At 44.1% G+C, this 16,776-nt stretch overlaps 1 protein-coding gene and 1 long non-coding RNA gene across 14 annotated transcripts in view; one reads left to right on the top strand and one right to left on the bottom strand.

Moving 5' to 3' along the window:
- The window catches only part of ST18 (ST18 C2H2C-type zinc finger transcription factor), a 142,543-nt gene that overhangs the window by 120,937 nt on the left and 4,830 nt on the right, over window positions 1-16,776 (top strand). For 9 of the 10 annotated variants that reach the window (XM_043601059.1, XM_043601058.1, XM_043601055.1 and 6 more), the window contains 6 exons: window positions 1,989-2,051; window positions 2,154-2,234; window positions 3,204-3,425; window positions 8,266-8,354; window positions 13,754-13,857; window positions 16,043-16,186. In XM_043601059.1, coding sequence (XP_043456994.1) covers window positions 1,989-2,051; window positions 2,154-2,234; window positions 3,204-3,425; window positions 8,266-8,354; window positions 13,754-13,857; window positions 16,043-16,186 — 703 coding nt within the window. The remainder of the gene's footprint in view (window positions 1-1,988; window positions 2,052-2,153; window positions 2,235-3,203; window positions 3,426-8,265; window positions 8,355-13,753; window positions 13,858-16,042; window positions 16,187-16,776) is intronic. The other variant, XM_043601060.1, reaches the window with a different exon arrangement.
- The window catches only part of LOC122495406, a 244,766-nt gene continuing 230,079 nt past the window's right edge, over window positions 2,090-16,776 (bottom strand). For 3 of the 4 annotated variants that reach the window (XR_006300435.1, XR_006300434.1, XR_006300437.1), the window contains exon 5: window positions 2,090-2,200. This is a non-coding gene — a long non-coding RNA (uncharacterized LOC122495406). Of the gene's footprint in view, window positions 2,201-13,715; window positions 13,783-13,969; window positions 14,132-15,459; window positions 16,064-16,776 lie in introns of all 4 variants that reach the window. The other variant, XR_006300436.1, reaches the window with a different exon arrangement.

Below are 16,776 nucleotides of genomic sequence, written 5' to 3'. Positions count from 1 at the left end.
TAAGAGGTGATATGAAACAGATATAAAACTGGGGAATTATGGTACCAGAAATAGTGAAGTGAACTATGAAATACGCAACTTTTCTCATTTTCAATATGTAAAGTCCAATTGATTGTGTCAGTATAGACTCTGGAAATCGTTCTATACATTGCCATTTTTCTAGACTGAAATGTCAGAATGTTAGGTTGAGAAATAATTAACAGATTGAAAAGAGAGAAGTGCCAGTGACAAGAGAGAAATACTCAATCAGACTTATCTTACTTGGTACTTTTATTCAGTCTTACTCAGTTGTTCCAAATGTCTACATTTCCCTGCCTTAATTGTAACTGTGGGTTTTCTTAAGTATTTCTTCTGAGCATTATTTCTAGAAAAAAAAAAGTGTTGATAACATATTGAAAGCATGTAGGTCGAGAAGTTCTATAGCAATATTCAGTATTTACATGTTTTGTACAGCCATCTGATAGCTAACATCTTCGGGGTTTTTTTCTGTACAAAAAAGAAAAAGAGACATTTCATTGACCTCTTGTTTAGATGCTCCAGTAGAATTCCAAAACAAGGTCACTGATTTTTCTGTAATTGCAATATACTGAGAAACCACTATTTTCCTAGAAATGTTAATAAAAAAAGACCAGCTTTCAATCCTCTCCTACAATGTAGAATATCAACTCTGTCTTTAAAAGGTCGGTTAAAGATACAAAGCCGGTTTCTCTGGTTAGCTCGCCGAGATGTATGCCGATTTTAAATTTCATTTGGGAAAAAAAGCATTTACACTCTATGTTCTGCCTCGGGACTGGATATAAAAGTATTTTCATGAAAGTTCAGTGGGTTAGAGTTTAAGAAAAGGAATGGTATTCATGTTGCTTATTATTATTATCATTATTATTATTATTTTCAAACTCTTGTTTGGGGAGACATCTGAACCAGGGTGAGCATACAAGTGGAACACTAACAATGATAATGTGTACAGCAACCTTCAGAAAAGCAAACATTTTATATCGGCCACTGTGTTTTCATTAGTATTGGGGATTTTTTAGAAAGGTAACGATCGGTGAGAAGTTGTATCGATTTTTACTTTCAAGTATGTTTTGAAACCTATTCCTACTCAGCATTCCAAGTAGAATTGGATTCCCCTTCCTCTTTTTCCCCTTCTCATTCCAAATTTAGTGGTTGATTGTCGATAATAGCTATTGGTAGATTTTCCAAAAGGCCATTTAAGTTGGGCCATGAGGCAGAACAGACCAGGTGCAAACGACCTGGGTTCTTTGGCAACTATATTAATGCGCCAAGTCTCGGGAGCTCACACATACCACTCTCGTCCGTGTGAATTTAATAGATTATCATGGTCGTGGAGCAAATCAAAGAAAATAAATTGTGCACAAAAACAACTTGGAAAACTTTTTTTTTTTTTCTTAAGTGAGAAAGAAAAACTTTGCATGATGTAGACAGAAGGCCAGCAGTAGGTTGCAGGCCAAATTTCCGATTCCTCCCAAAATAAAGTCAAAAAGAGGAAGAAAGAAAGAAGGTAGGATAACAGCTAATGCATTGTCTGCCAAGCATCACATGGTAGTTATCTTATACATCTTAACATATTCTTTATTTTTTTACTTTTTTTTTTAACATTTATTCATATTTTGAGAGACAGAGAGCACAAGCAGAGGAGGGGCAGAGAGGGGGGGAGACACAGAATCCAAAGCAGGCTCCAGGCTCTGAGCCGTCAGCACAGAGCCCGACGCAGGGCGCGAACTCACGGACCGCGAGATCATGACCTGAGCCGAAGTGCGACGCTTAACCGACTGAGCCACCCGGGCGCCCCCAACTTAACACATTCCTTAAAAATGTATTCTTAGGCAAAAACTCATTACATTTAAGGGGGAAAAAAAGAGCCCCACAAAAAGCAACTCGTTCTGTTTAGTTCTACTTGAACGTGGCATGCTCCCCTTCCCTCCCCCACAACCACGCGGCGGGCACTCTGTTCCTGTGTTTTCCAGGTGTCCAACCCCGGGTTGCGATGGTTCCGGGCACGTGACTGGAAACTACGCTTCCCACAGAAGGTAAGATCGATTTCATTTCGGAAGTAGCGAAATCAGAACTCTGCCGCAGCGGCCAGTGAGATCACGTGGTTTGGTTTTGTTCTCTGTCATGCACGTATTTAGTTTGTCCGGCTGCCCTCGTGCCAGGAAAGGTGGTGTCAAAATGACTCCTACAAAGGAAGAAAAAGAAGATCCTGAACTCAAGTGAGTGTGACCGTTGAGGTGGGGCACCGGGGCCAGAAGCCGCTTGTTGGTCAGATGGGCAGGACATTGGTTGGGAAGCAGCTGAGCGTTTGGGGAGAGGGGGTAGCCTATGAAATGCACGGACGCTTGAAGCAGCAGTCAGAGGGCTCAAAAGCTCAAGAAAATTGTCTTATTCCTAGCTATGTGTACACAGTTCTTTGATAATGCAGAACAACAATAATAATAAAGAAAAGAGGAAGTTTATGCTTTTTCCACAGTTTTAAATGGAGAGCAGCCTGGGGGAAGGGCCATAGCGTGATAAATATGGCAACATTTCCCCCCAACACTTTAATTTTCATGAAGGTACAATTTTGTGTAAATTAAATTCCCTCTGCTGAGAAATGTGCTACCAAGTCTTGGATAATATAGGCAGCTACAGATGTAGAAGTTTGTAAATTTCTTGCTCTACAACATTTCTAAACGCGTTACTTCGGCATTTAAGAAACCAGCGTCCACATTCTACGGGCAATGTGCCATACAACGTAGGGGAAAGTGGTTAACGTTTTATACACTTGGTCCTTGGTTTGGAGGCAGCCTAACACAGTGCTTACGTGATTGGCTCTAGACCTAAAACGTGTGGGTGTGAACATGACTCCACTTCTAGGAAAATGGGTGGCAAGTTACCCGAGCTCCAAAAGTTTTCCCCGCCTAAAAAACGGGATAATAACGCTCTCTGCCCGACGGGTTTATAGTGAAGATTACCTGAGATCGTGCACGAACCTTCCTTAGCTTGGGCCCGAGGACCACTCTGACTGCGAATACAATGCTGTTTTGCTAGTTGGACTGGCATTTTCAGAGCTCCTTAATTTCACCACTTGCCATCTATTTGGTATGGAATCGGAGCTGCCTTCCCGTTCACCTAGTTACAGTGCTTCCTGTAGAGTTTTCCCCTGGCTCCCTGCTGGTAACGTCTCTGCTCTGTCTCTCTAGATGTCCTGTGATAGGGTGTGACGGCCAAGGTCACATATCAGGTAAATACACGTCCCACCGCACAGCTTCTGGCTGTCCCCTGGCCGCCAAGAGACAGAAGGAGAATCCTGTCAATGGGGCCCCCCTCTCCTGGAAACTGAACAAACAAGAGCTGCCACACTGTCCCTTGCCAGGCTGCAACGGGCTGGGCCATGTAAATAATGTTTTTGTCACCCACAGAAGGTAACGTCTGTTTTCTGTCTTTTGTTGTGTTGTTGTTGTGAGGGTGTGTCACCTCAGTGGCTTTGGGTCGAGGTGGGGAATCCCTCCTTGGGGTTATCAGTCGTAGCCCTTCAGATGTTGCGACGAGTCTTGCCGGATCGATGTTTGATGACTTCGAGGAATGAAAAATGCTATTTTCTCTGTTTCTGAAGCTTTACTCCGTAGTTTGCAAGGGCTGTAGAAATTGCATTTGGTTTTGGGGTTCTAAAATTTGCTTATGCTGCTATTTTTTAATGGTTTAGTCTTTTAATGGTCCGCTTCGATTTCAAGTGGTGATATTTACTCCGTTATGTGGCGTAATTGTAAACTTTCTCTTTACATATTTATGTCCCTCCCTCTCGTGAACTGGCTCGATTTCAGGCCAAATTGTAGTTATTTTGCTGCTGGGGAGATGTGACTCATCCCCAGCAGCCAGAAAGTGAATGACACAGTGACTACTAAGGATACCACAGGATGAAAGAGGTTTAGAAAACCCTTTATAGTTTCACAATGACTTAATTCCTTTATCACTGGGTGTCGTGGATTTCAATGGAGTCCTTTGTTGGGAACACTGATCTTCGTCCAGCTTTTTGGTTCACATTCTACCTAAAGAAAAGAAAAGATTCACCACACACTTCTCTAATCAAGGAGGGCCCTTCTAGTCTTCTGGCCCCCTGTGCACGATGCGGATTTGACATCCAATGGAGCTTTAGTGAGCCCTGATGCTTTGCGTATGCAAATTGAGCAAAGCGGGGGCGTTCTAGATTTTGTTTGATTTTAAAGATACGTATCAATGGCATCAGAAAATTAAGCCTTCCAGGAATTGCTGTTTTAAGTGGACGTATAGCCATATCTGCTTATCAAGAAAACCTAAATTTTTGAAGTGTTTTTTTTTTTTTCTGATTTTCAAATGCACGGTCATGTTCACAACAGCACACATTGTCCTGAGTTTGAGTCATTATTTCATATTCGGGAAGGACAGTCACAAATCGAGTGTGCCTGATGGCGTATTAACTGCCAAGTGGCGTTACTTTCTTATCGCGGACTCGGTAATATCCACGTTAACACCAATAATGAAATATTAACGCCGTCCTATGGGGGGCACATCCCTCGGTCAGCAACAACAGAATTATCTTTAAAAATCATGAAGTTTTAAATGATGACACCGAGGCTTGGTGAGGATAGAGAGCAACAGGGGCTGTCACTAGAGGTGCAAGAGAATCGCTCCAGCCGATCCCTTCAGGAAGTCAGGTTGAGAAAAGAACAGATGAACATTCCCAGCCACCCAGACACCGAGCTGATAGGCTTACGCCTTGGAGAGTCTCCTGCACACGGGAGCCCAGAGACATGTCAGAGAATGTCTATGGGAGCGTTGCCCTCCTAAGTCCAAACTGGGACCCACCCACATGCCCGCTGACAGTCAAGTGCCTAAGTGAGCAGTGGTGTCCACGGTGAAAAGGAAGTGAAGCCTTAGTGGATTTTAGAACACAGTGCTGAGTGGGAGAAAATGCTGGAGAATATGTGTGGCGTGATTCTGTTTCCAAAAAGTTAAAAACAAGGAGAAGAATTGCATTTTCGAAAGCTAGGTCCTCATTCACCTACAGGCAATGGTGATCTCTGGGGGCAGGAGAGGTGACTGTTGAGGGCACGGGGAGCTTCAAAGTCATTTTCGTGTTTGAAGGTAAAAGGTGTTCACCTTGACGGTGTTCTTTAAACTGTGAATATACGTTGTATGTGTCAATGCACATATTACGTGCTTCATAATAAGAAAAAGGAAATTATGAGTCAAAAAATATAAGCTTCAGTATTAATTCCAAGATAGAACTTCGTAGGAGAAAGAAAATAATTAAGTGTTTAAACAAATGAATAATTCAGATTTCACTGTTCTTTACTGGAGAGTTCTCTTGCTGTTTAAAGGGTTTAAGAGACTGAATTTACTTTGGCGTATTCTCTTTAAGGTGGAATGCTTCTCTTTACTCTAGATAGAATTTAATGAACTAACGTAATAAAATGCCTAGCTTATAGCCTGGCACATAATGGTGTTTAACCCAGACGATTTCCTTTCCCTTTCATAAAAATTATATTAACATCTGCATATACATACATATATATATATATATATATATGCAGTAATTCATTAATAATTCATTAAAGTGAGAATGACTTATGCTAAAATAGCACGTTTTAACCTCGGATACACTTTTATATATTCTGGATTTTGACCCTCAAATCCCTGAGGTGTTTTGGCACTCTCTCCGCTCGCGGACAATAGCTAACATCTATTCAGGGCACGCTCTGTTCCAGTAGAGAGCACTGTTCTAAGTACCTTACGTGCTTTATTCCTTTAATCCTTTACAAAACCCTGTGAGCTACAGAGGTAGTGCAATTACCCTCCCCCGACAGAAGAGGACAAGTGCAGGGAGGTTCAGCAATTGCCCTTTGGCAGGCGGTGTCGGGCCAGCAGCGCCCCTGTCGTGACCCTCCTTGGTGTTCGGTGAATCTGTGTGCCAGCCTCACGCACACGGTTTGCCCCCAGCCGTTCTCTAAGGTAAATTCTGCCGTTTTTTTCATGCTAACATTCCGCAAAACGGGAATAAGTACAAAATTTACCTTAGAGGATGGTCGAGAACAGTTTGGCCCATGCATTTACATCAGCATAATATTTACAGACTATTTGAAAACCTTGCTTTAAGTCTTACATGACAAACTTCTACTCTGAAAAAAATAGCAGTCTGAGAAGACAAATGATTTTATATTCACACACACACACACACACACACGATGGATGTTTGTAGTTTCAGAACCAGAACTTCTATGACCTCATTTAGTGCTATGCCAGAACTTTGTAATTTGTTCGAGAGCTTTAATATACGCAGTGATGTCCATGTAAATCGTGTCATCTGCTATTTCACTTTAACAAAGCAGATGAAGATATAGTTTAACATCGCGCTGATAAGTGGTAGACTTATACACTGGGTCAAAACCATTGTGACCTGCCCTTTCTCCTGCCTTTGCAACTCGGAGCCCAGGCCGTGATGGTGACACCCCAGCCAGCCTCCACCTACGCAGCAGGTGGAAACCCCGTGGAGGAGTTGTTCATCCTCAAATGGGAAGACAACCGTTGATCGTATTTTCCTATCCCGTTGTTTTAAATTTAAGATTTGTTTTACCCCCTGGAAGATATAACTACGTTGGAAAATACAAAATATCAAGTGGTATTTGGAAATCATATCCTCACTTTCATAACTTCCCGTTCGCTTTAGTCCTAAGTCACACAGCTGCGGACGCGTCACTAACTCTCCTCACCACTGTTACAACTGGACGTGTGTTGCCCTGCAGTAGGAACAGAGCAGATTGTTTAGAGGACAGGCCCAGAGAATGTTCCTGAGCTCTTAAAAGCCATCACTGTTCCACTACAAGTGGACTTACAGGTCACTTTCAAAATCCACCTTACCAGCTAAATATTAATCTTGTTCATGACAGTTTTCTGAGAACACACTATGTGACATAAAGACAGACTTGTGCTAACTTTGCAGAAAAAATACAGATAATGAAGCTTATAGGCCACACTTCACAGTGAGCTTACAAAATAAGTTCACGGTTCTGTTTGTGCTTTTTCATTATTTTCTTTTCCGGTCCTAAATATTTCATAACTTAGCAAATTTTGGCAAACCACATGGCCTTCTTTTTACATGTAATATTATATATCTATTATTTTTATATTTCACATAATCTCCATATAGAATGACTTAGAAGTCATTTAAAAATACGTTCACTTAGCAAACATTTATAAGGGGCTTTGCTTCAGAAATATTTTTTTTCACTCTGCCGAGTGTCCTGATGTTCAGACCGAAAATGATTGTTTCATATACGAATTGTAACCAAATGTCTGTGGGGGAAAAATATTTGAAGTGGCTGATTTGTGACCATTTTTAATGGTGCTTAAAAATCCTGTCTCTAAAAATACGGCAAAGTTGCAACAGAATTAATGGTTGCTTAAAAGAACAAAACTGTCTCATCACGTACTATAAGATACAAGTTTTGTTCAACGTTGTCATGATCATTTTGGTGCAATTTAAATAAAACGGGTGACATTAAAGAAAGGAAGCATAGCGGAAGGGTGTAGCTATTAAGGAAAAGGGGTAAACCCCACTGCAGGAATAGACACTGCCCACAGGGAGCGCATCTGAATATATTTACAGTGCTTCCTTTTAGTCTCCTTTCGGAGTAGAGATTTTTTAAATGACAATTAACGTTTTAAAAGCTAGAGGATAAATTAGAAACAGTCCCATGCCCAAATGGTATGCGCTACACCTGTTTATTTTTATTATTTTGGGTGTGTATTAATTCAAGCCATTCTGTAAAGATCAGACTACAGTATATAAGAAACAGGAGGAACTAGATTCTGCTGTACTATTCATGGAATTTTGACTAATTTGGAACAATTCTTATTTGTAGCACATACGTACAGTCTTACATTTATGCAAAATAAAGGGACCGCTACAAAAAAAGGCACTTATATGAATGCAGAATAGTAACTTTAACAAAAGTAATTAAATGATAGTATCAGCAGTAGCTATTTGTGTTTTGATTTAAAGAACAAAAACACAAAGCACTATTACGTTATTTGAGGGCCTTTGCTTTCGTTTTCATAGATGTTACATGTTATTTCTACAAAGAGACTGCAGATTATAATGTAATTACTTGGCAGGCAAAGACAGTAAGTGGGAATACAAAATTTTAATTTTTGTAAGACGCAATGCATGTGAAAAGGGAGAAATAATATGTATTTCACACATTGGTATAATTTCCATGTTCACAGCTTATCTGGATGTCCTCTAAATGCACAAGCCATCAAAAAGGGCAAGGTCTCAGAAGAACTGATGACCATCAAACTCAAAGCGACAGGCGGTAAGAGCACAGAGCTGAAGGCCGCTGTCCCCGCCAAGGTCTCAGCCGGCTCCCCAAAGTGTTCTCATGCCAAAGGACTCTCTAAGTGGGAAGTGCGATTTTAATACACAAGAAGGAAGCTTTCCTTGAATTTGAACTAGAGCCATAACTTCGTCTAAAACGCAATTTCTTGGGTTTTTTCCCTTCCTTCTTAGTAAGGCTCTCCAACGGAAAATCAAGCAATGCTATTCAAGGGATTAGGAAACACTGGGTGAACTTTTGTTTCCCAGTGCTCAAAACGACAGCTTTTGCACGTGTGTGTGTGTGTGTGTGTGTGTGTATGTGTATGCGCACACGTGCGCGCGTTCCCGGTATAAGTCTTCTATTAAATTTCAAGAAATACAGTTTTTGGCATTTATCTTTGAATCCTCAAATTTTTTTCCGTACTCAGAATGATATTTTTATGATGAATCTGGATGATTTAAATTTATATCCAAATCTGTATCTGTATTTCCCTAGTGTCAATGCCTCATCGAAGTTAATAGATGCCGTTTCTGAGCTCTGTCTTTGGATCCTTCAATTTCCCTTTGATTCTTGAGCGCTTTCCCCAAGATTTCTCATCACTATTATCTCAGGCACGTGTTGTTTCCTTAGAACATCATTCTAAAGCATCCGGAAACCATGGCAAAGCAATCGTGTTTGCGTTGGAGATTTATTTGACGGTGTCTTTGGCACATAACTGGAACGGAGCAACCGTGACTTTACTTCTTCGAAAGCGTTGCTCCATTTTTTTAACTTGCGTGTGAGTTTTTAGAACGAAGATGCGCAATATCCAAAGGAGGGCAACGCTTTTGAGCTTCCTACTTCCCTCTAAGGCTTTCATCTGCCATCAGATGCGTTATTTCACGTGGCCCCTTGGGGACCTGCTCTTCCTCCTGCAGCCACCGCTAAGAGGCGAAGGGGGTTGGGGGAGGAATGGACACGCTGGGGGTTAGGGGCTGCGCTCGCCATTCTGTCCCACATTTAGATGCTCAGCGAAAGTGCTTTCTCCAGGTGTCTTCCTTGTTCTTTAGAAATACTCCTCACTTCTCAGCGGCCTCTTAGCACATTCTCTGTGAAACTGGCACAATTTAATATTTATTTATTCACGTGTCACCTTATTTCAAACAATATGTAAATGAAAGGGAGTGCGATGCTACATTAAAAAAAAAAAAAGCTACTTAGAAAGTAATTCAAAAAAAAATGAGACAAAAGGAGATCGAAGATAAGGAAGCCAGGTGGGCCAAGCCTGAGGATCCCGGAAGGAACGTGTGAAGCAAGGCACTTCGCAGTGGCTCAGAAGGGATCTCGGATTTGACTTCCGGCTTTTCAGAAGCCAAAGCAAAAGGAGAATATAATCGCTATGAGAATCACACCGTCAGCAAGTAAATTCGGAGCAAAGAGTTTTTCGGGAACTGAGTGCGTTAAGAAAACATTTCCCATGAATCTTCATTATAAGAACCCAGCAACACCTTGAGCAGTAAAGGTAACGGAAGTCACAGAAGTCGCAGGCTGCTCCTGATAAAGAAAGAACGAGACGCCCAGCTGTTGGCACTACAGCAACTTACAGCGAAGCCGTGCGGGGCACACGGCTCTGCTGGGCTGCCCAAACCCCCTGGTAGACGGTCACAGAACCCTGGGGGCAGCTGGACCGCACACACGTCCTTCGAAGGGTGCTTTATAAATTGAGCATCTTCAGCCGAACTTTCAAAGGACACGGGGCAGCAGCAAGATGGCTAGAAAACATTGACAAGTGTCTGATCTGCCTCTATTCCAAATGGGCCAGGACATTGGAAACGGCACAGCCTCACAATCTAAGGAGCCAGGGGCTGATGCTCATCGAAAGCCTGAGAACCCACAGTGACTTGTGTGTGAGGAATACCCCACCTGGTTCAAGTCAGGGTCAGGGAGGACATAAGTTCATTTGAGGTCCTCTATAACAGTGGGGCATCGTCCCCTAGTCCCCTGGCCCCCTGCCTTGAAGTTTGGACACAACCGTGGCTCCCTGGATGACTTACAAAGGGGGTGTAACCCAACACTCTCTAGGTCCTAAGAAGAAAGCCAAATTGCAGTAAACTCAGGAGTGCATATGACCATCAGCCTCCTGGTGGGCTATATGAAGTTAAACTGGGTACAGATCATTCAGGCAAATTGGTTAGTTGCAGGACACGTTGGGAGCATTTTACCAACAAGCTAGTCAAAACACGGAAGCTCTACACCAAAAGCACTTACATTCACTTTAGAAGAATTGATCTTTAGTTCTCTGCCCTTGCCATAATTAAATTGCCACCCTAATTTTTTAAACCATGACTAGTCCTTGATAGTAAAATTACAATGTCTGTACATGAACAAATGCTTGCCCTTCTATTCTTTGTGGGACAAGTAAAAGTTACGATGGTTGACCTACGTATACGTTCTTACACTTAGTAGACCTTTCTAGGTCTTTCCGTGTGGCAGAGTATCATGTTCTAGATATTGTTATACATCATTCTTTTCTGGATAGAGCTCTAACTACTTAAAGCCCCTTACAAGTTGAGTACGTCTGCTGTATACAAGTGTATGCATCCCTTATAAATTTATACAGAATATAAAATATCGTTATAAATTAGGGAATCCCTAGTTATATATATTAGGCACAGATTTAACCCAAGCAAAGAAAGCATCTTCCTTTGCTTTTAAACAGGTACACCCTTTAAAGAAACAGGGCCACCGAATAGTTCAGCAGAATACTCCTTGGAAAGTTTATATGGCTTCCTTGGTTAACGATACATAGTTGGCCTACCCCGGGGCCCTACTTCTCTACATTCTGTTGTGTGTGTACCTGTCAGAGAACATCGGTGCACACATTTTATGGATACTTTCAAAACGGATTAAATATCTATGCTAAAGGTAGCATTATAATGGTTGAGAAAGCATACTCTCGAGCCGGAGAGCTTGTGTGCTGAATCCCAGCTCTACCGCTTACTACTTAACCCCTTCATGCCCCGGTTTTCCCATCTTTAAAGTGAGTAATAAGCGTACCTGCTTCGTGGGATCCTTAAGAGGATCCAGCGAGTTCACACTGGCAAGTGCAGGTGTGAAGTTCATCTGTTGCAGCCTCCCGGCTCCACTCAGTGGTGGAGGCTCTTAAAGGCCGTAGGTACGGAGAGGAGGGGGGCAGACAAATAGATCAGTAGAAATAAATAAAGTCATGTATTCATGGGGAAAACAATTACAAAAAGATTGGCTGAAATGCCTCCTCACCCAAAATAAAATATCTCCCCCAGTCCCAGAAGTCATAATGAAAACATTAGTTCATGTACTCATTAATTGCGTGAGGATTTATGGAATTTACGGAATTATGGAGAATTTATGCTACTACCCTTTTGTGAGATCTCATCTCCAAATCATACCTTTCCCATAGGTGTCCAGGTACCTTTTGTTACGAGGCATCTTCTAAATGGCCCCATCGTGGTCAAGAGACGTGAGCGTTCTCACTCTCATTGGATGCCAGGGGAACGCAATCCTAACTAGATCTCAGTTCCGAGAATCGGGGCTGTCAGAGTCTTCTCGCAAGCATCCATGACTTAGCCAAAATTAAGCCTTTGGTTTTCCCTCTGGAAGCTGCCATTCCGCTGGCCTTCCTCATCCCAGGGATGCCACTAGTCGCCAGCTGCTTGAGCAGAAACAAATGGTCTTCCTCGAGGCCTCTGTTCACTCATCCCCTTTCTTCCATCCATCACAAGTATTGCAAATCCTACCTGCAAGTTCTATTTGAGTGCACTCCGTCAGCCCTGCTTCCACTGCCACGGGGCAAAGGGCCATCCGACGAGCCAGGACCCCAGGGATAATCTCCTAACCAGTCTCCTGGTTTCTACCGGCTCCCTTTCACCGCATCCTCTACTCAGGACTGAGCTATGCTTTTGAAAAGCCAACCAGATCGCATCAATTCCCCTGCTTAAAACTCTTCACGGGTTTCCACTGCCCGAGAATAAACCCAAGCTCTTTGTGAGGTGGCCTGCTTTCGTCACTCACCGTGTGTTCATTCACGGGGGCCTTCTTACAGTCCAGGGAGCAGACCTTCCCATTCATTGCCTTCCCACCCCAGGCCTCTGTGCTTTCTACTCCGTCCCCCGGGATGCTCATCCCACCCGGGTCCCAAGCTTTTCATGGGCCTGCCTTTTTTGTAGTGGTAAAGGCTCAGATCAAAAGAGCCTTCCCCAGTGAGGGTTCTCAAAGCACCGCGTGTGTTTCCTTCCCAGGTCTTCATCTTTTATCAGACTTAGGGTCTGCCTCACCAGATACTATGTAAGAAAATCCCATTTTCTGAAGTGGAATTTTATTCCAAAGAGACAGAAAGGAAAAACAATTTGACAAAGAAATACAGCAACAGAAGTTTTTGTCTGCTGAAATCAGAAAAATGCCAAGTGCTTAGAGCACTCGAAACATGTTTAATTGGGAATCTGCGCTCCCTGGTGTCATCCAAATCAAGTATCTCAGACCCAGTTGTCTGAAGAAGATCCTGTCTAAGGTAGCAGCCAGTTGAGCTCGGTGCTCGGAATTCTCCAGATGCAGCCAGCCAGTTCGGAATAAATCCTGAGTCCCGTATCCCGGATGTTACAGAACCATTAGCGTGGTCCTGGGGAATTGTGTATTTTTTCTTAGGAGCCGTGTCCCACGGTTGACTCATATTCAAAACGATCGAGGTCCTGAACTGCCGGGATCTTAGCTGTCGGTTCGCTTTTCTTCTTTACTGAATCTCGGAGCCCAGTGTTAGATCGATCTTGTGAAGTACTCTCTTCGTTGGTGCCCGCTTGGCCCGTTTTGATCCAGGCACTCAATTCCTTACAATAAGGCAGTACGTGCCCACAAAATGGCCACCTGGTCTTTCCTGCTTTGTGGAAAGCTTCAGGGCTTATGGGTTCGTTTTAACATTATATTGGTAAGCGTTGTTCTCGTTCTTTTTGGTGGGCGTGCCGTGTGTTGCCAGGTTGGGCTTTTGTGAATGTGCCGCGTACGTCTCATGCCCGCCTCCCATTGCACACAGGCGGCCGTTTGTCTCGGGTGTGGACCTGGGAATGGAGTTGCTGGGTCACAGAGCATGGGAGGCTCACCTTCAGGGGACAAGGGACTCTTTTCCGGGGTAGTAACCCCAGGGCAGAATGTAGAAATGTAGGAAAGTAGAAAAAGCTCTTTTCTACTCCCTCGTCTCACAAAGAAATCCCATCTTGTAACTCTGGAGCCCGCTCTTTTAGAATCTTGGATATGGGTCAGGGTAAAAATTCAGCATTTCGAATTAACACTAATTTTCACTTAGCAAACCACAAACGAAACATAAAATGACTTGTATTCTCATTGTCTCACATTTCCGTTTGCACTCAAGAGGGTCTGACTCTTTGTAGGTATAGAGAGTGATGAAGAAATTCGGCACCTGGATGAAGAAATAAAAGAACTGAATGAATCCAACCTTAAAATTGAAGCAGATATGATGAAACTCCAGACGCAGGTAAAAACAACAAAACGACAGAAAGCTATTCGTTGTCTTTAAAGTGATCACGACCATTAGTGGGGGCAAAACACTGAACAGTTAAACCCTGTGATGAAAGATAAACCGTTACCTTACTATGAATACACTGAGCGTGCCTCGGTGACACCATATTACAAAGCTTGGGTAGGTAGGACGGTCACCCCGGGCCACCACTGGTTTGGTAGCTGGAGGCAAAGCTACTCGTGCGTTTGTCTTGGGTGCGTTAAAGGATTTAGAAGCAAAGCCGATCGTCCTGTAATTAGAGTCCCGCAGAACACCCGGTGATTTAGAAAAATTGTCACGAAAAGACACAAGAAGACTTAGTTTTATTCAAAACTCAAATAAAACAGAGCAACTTTTCCCATTTACTTTTTCTGGAACACCTCTGAACGTGTGTTTGTTAGAAACAGGTCTTTCTGGAGATTTTCCTGGACAGAGTGTTTACTGAAAAAACCCAAGCAGTTTCCCAGTTCTGTAATCTCCTGTGTTATGTCTGCCCCACCCCCTGACTAAATGTATCCAAATGGAAATTAAAAGTTCAGTCCAGGATTTTTTTTTTTTTTTTAAACACGAATAATGACCGTATTGCAGCAAGGCAGAGGGATGAGAATAATGAGACAAAGCCTGGGCAGAAGTTTCTTCCCCCCTTCTGTCTTCTCCTGAAACATGGGGTTTTAGGGCCTTTCTGGTTATCTGACTCTCAGAAGTCCTCACTCACTGTGGCTTCAAACAGAACTTGGTTTCCTAAGCCACCGTGACCAGTTTTATAATCTTCCTTTAATAGCTAGCAGGTATACAAAAGAGCTTGACGCATTGGTTTACAAATCATGGGGACTCCTCTTGGGAACCATTCGTGAAGCAAGCAAGACCTCTGCCCTCAACGAGCTTAAAGTCTAGAAGGGGGAGATACAGGATAAAAAAATCGTACATGACAAATTACATTGTGTGAGACAAGGGGACAGGGAGAGGTGGCCGGATTTTAACCTGGGCCTGGGAAGAAGGAAATGTGCTGACAAAGACTTGAGAAGCTGAAGGGGGTCGTCAAACAGGTATGGGGGCAGAGCATTTCAAACCGTAAAAACCACAAGTGCAAAAACCCTAAATCCTGAGAAGGCCCAGAGTTCTGAGAAATAGCAGAGGGGAGCATGTGCAGGTGAGTGAACGAGGTGGGGATCCCAAGAGAGGTCACCCATGGAGCATCCCAGAGGCCCGTTTAAAGAGCTTGGTTTTTATTGCAGAACCATTGGGTTTTTATTATTATTATTATTATTATTATTTTAATGTTTATTTTTGAGACAGAGAGAGACAGAGCATGAATGGGGGAGGGTCAGAGAGAGAGGGAGACACAGAATCCGAAGCGGGCTCCAGGCCCCGAGCTGTCAGCACAGAGCCCCACGTGGGGCTCGAGCTCACAGACCGTGAGATCATGACCTGAGCCGAAGTTGGACGCTTAACCCACCAAGCCACCCAAGTGCCCCAGAACCATTGGTTTTAATTTTGGCTTTAATGCAGAACCATTACGGGGTTTTGAGCCAGTATCAGTCAATAAATCCATCATATTTGATCTATTTTCGGGCTTACATTTGAAGAGACTGGTATTGGTAACTGTTGAAGACGAGCCAAGACGAGATTGCGTGGGGCCAAGCCAGGTGCAGGGCCACCTGTGAGAAGGCATCCACGGTCACTCCAGGGGGTGGACCCAGGGGCCGGCAGTGCAGGTGGGGACGGTGTCCATCTCGGAGACCCCGAAGGAGGAGCCCCGTGGGTGTGCAGTGAGAGAGAAAGAGAGCCTTCGGGGACACCTGGAAGGGCTGCGCGAGGTTCAAGTTGCTACCGTTTGGGTAGGCGAGGACTGCGTGCGGAGCGGGATTGGGGGGAGCAGCGAAGGCTCCCTCTTGCACCTGCTGAGCTGGAGACGGCCACCGTCCGGCCACGCGGAGAGGCGGAAGCGGCGACTCACGGGAGAAGTGCGGGCTGGAGATGTAAACTTGGCGATGTGATCCCAAGACTTGGCGTGGTCGCGTGGGCTGCGGTCTGGGGAGGAGAAGCCGGGGGGCACGCGCTCCTCGGCAGTGAGGGTGAGCAGGCGCCCTTCCCCCGGGGAGAGAAGCCTTTCGCGCTCCCCCAGATCGGCCGCTCCTACCCCAGGTCCTTTCCGTTGCAGATCACATCGATGGAGAGCAACCTGAAGACCATAGAGGAGGAGAACAAGCTCATAGAGCAGAACAACGAAAGCCTGCTCAAGGAGCTGGCTGGCCTGAGCCAAGCTCTCATCTCCAGCCTCGCGGACATCCAGCTCCCGCAGATGGTAAGTCCGAGGCGGCCCCTCCGCAAGCAAGGTCGCCGCCGGGCTGCCGGCCACGGCCGCTGCCCGGCGACGACCTCCCCGCCGGGGACCGTGGCGGATCCGCAGGCCAAGTTACAGAAAGGCGGAGCGTGGTGGACCTCGCCCGAGTCCTTTAGAGGCGGCGGCTGATTCAAGTCTCACTTTACGATGTGAGACGAATGTGGGAGGCCAGAGCCCCCTCACTCAAAGTTTGTTTCTAAATGGAAAGCCTAAGCCAGCCACCCAACTCAAGAACCATTTAAAAAAAAAAGTTTTTTAATTTGGTGGGGTTTTTTCCTGCGAAGCCTGAAGAACATACTTAAGTTCTCCCACGGAATAAAAAAGTGAGCAAGACATCCTTTCAAGACCGAAACGTGTTTGAGTTTTGGCAGCTATTTAAAATGCAGAGATAACGGGTTTCTATCACGTTTTCACAAATAAAACACACATTTGGAAGAGAGGCTGCATTGTTGAATGCTTTTCATTCCATTAATGCGTGCATTTTTAGAACAAGTTTTTTTAAAGCTGCAAATTCTGTATACAGAATGATTTAAAGAAGCAGCAGTTTAATG

This window comes from Prionailurus bengalensis, chromosome F2 (assembly GCF_016509475.1).
Source record: "Prionailurus bengalensis isolate Pbe53 chromosome F2, Fcat_Pben_1.1_paternal_pri, whole genome shotgun sequence".
NCBI lineage: Eukaryota > Metazoa > Chordata > Mammalia > Carnivora > Felidae > Prionailurus > Prionailurus bengalensis.
This window is presented reverse-complemented; position numbering and strand designations above follow the sequence as displayed.